The sequence below is a fragment of the Lepisma saccharinum genome, chromosome 2 (assembly GCF_977018435.1).
Source record: "Lepisma saccharinum chromosome 2, izLepSacc3.1, whole genome shotgun sequence".
NCBI lineage: Eukaryota > Metazoa > Arthropoda > Insecta > Zygentoma > Lepismatidae > Lepisma > Lepisma saccharinum.
The window spans coordinates 189335291-189336751 of record NC_139230.1 but is presented as its reverse complement, the minus strand read 5'-3'; the positions used below and the strand labels follow the sequence as shown (position 1 = coordinate 189336751).

The window sequence follows — 1461 nt, the reverse complement described above, 5'->3', positions numbered from 1 at the left end:
TCTGTTTTGCTACTAATGGTGCATGTATCGAGATGTATTAGAAATGAAACAAAAAATTGAGTTATTCTATAGATAGAAGGAAACTGTACGGAAGTATCTTAACATACTTAAAAGTTATTAATTTTTCTTTGATTATACACACTGTATATACAGGGTGGTCCAAAAATGCGGAACGGGCCGAATAAAACCGAAATAAATGCGGTTATTGAAATTTCATATACAGGTATTGGACAAAATAATGGAAACACGAGTCAGAAGGGGGACATACTTTCAATGTGCCTGGTAACACTGAGCACGGCGGAAATCAACCTTCCCTTGTTTATTGCAGGTAGTATGGACTGTGCACTGACAGTAGAGTGAGGCAGTGTGGTAGTGGACGTTGTGCAGGTGTGCTGAGTGAACAGCATGTCCGACCTGACGGAGTTTGAAAGAGGTCGAATTGTTGCTGCCCGTCTCGCTGGAGCATCTGTGAGCAAAACAGCTACGTTATGCGGTGTAGGCATGGTCTCGAAAGGCATGACCGCATCCACAGATCATGGTAATACAGGGTCTGCTAGGCACAATAGTGGTCGGAAGCCGAAGCTGCAGGAGAGGGACCGCCGGGCCTTGAAGCGTATTGTGACGTCGCAGAAGAAAACAACGACCGCCATAGTGACTACAGAACGTAATCAGCACATAAACACCCCAGTGTCATGCAAAACAGTGGGGCGGGAACTGCATCAAATGGGTATCCATGTGCGTGTTGCTATTGCCAAACCCCTAATAACTGACACGTGCATGGTGCAATGACCACAAAACTTGGATGTTGGAGGACTAGAAACGTGTAATTTGGTCAGACGAGTATACCTTTACCCTCTTCCCCACCACTGGACGTGTGTTTGTATGTAGAACACCCTCCGCAGCATACGATGTGGACTGTCTTCGCCCGACTGTAGAACATGGTGGCGGCTCTATTATGGTCTGGGGTGCTATATCATGGTATTCGGCAGCCCCCTTGTCACATTACATGGTCGGGTCACAGCAGCAGTGTATAGAGAACTCTTGGGTAACCAGGTCCACCCAATGGTGCAAACCTTATATCCAGACGGTAATGCTATCTTACAGGATGACAATGGCCCCATCCATACCGCTGGCAGTGTTCAAGAGTGGTTTCCAGAACATGCTGATGAGGTTCAACATCTTGCCTGGCCCGCCCAGTCCCCAGACCTTAATATCATCGAGCCTCTGTGGTCTGTTTTGGAAACCAAGTTTCGGCGTCGATTTCCACCTCCTTCTACCTGAGCTGGAGGCTGTGCTGCATGAAGAATGGCTTCAAATTCCACTCACCACCATTCAGGAATTGTATCGGTCTATTCCGTCCCGAATTTAAGCTGTATTGCATGCTAAAGGTCGCCCAACACCGTATTAATACATGATGTTCCGACTTCCACAGGTGTTTTCATAATTTTGTCTAATACCTGT

General features: G+C 46.7%; 1 protein-coding gene across 1 annotated transcript; it reads left to right on the top strand.

The window, feature by feature from the left end:
* The first annotated feature begins 405 nt into the window (after positions 1 to 405).
* Positions 406 to 789, top strand: LOC145983798 (uncharacterized). Its single transcript, XM_083116844.1, has one exon. The coding sequence runs from the start codon at positions 406 to 408 to the stop codon at positions 787 to 789; it is 384 nt and encodes a 127-aa protein (XP_082972970.1).
* The last annotated feature ends 672 nt before the right edge of the window (positions 790 to 1461 follow it).

Bases quoted from the DNA above. Each gene is read 5' to 3' on its own strand.
- LOC145983798 (XM_083116844.1), top strand. From the start codon at position 406: ATGTCCGACCTGACGGAGTTTGAAAGAGGTCGAATTGTTGCTGCCCGT.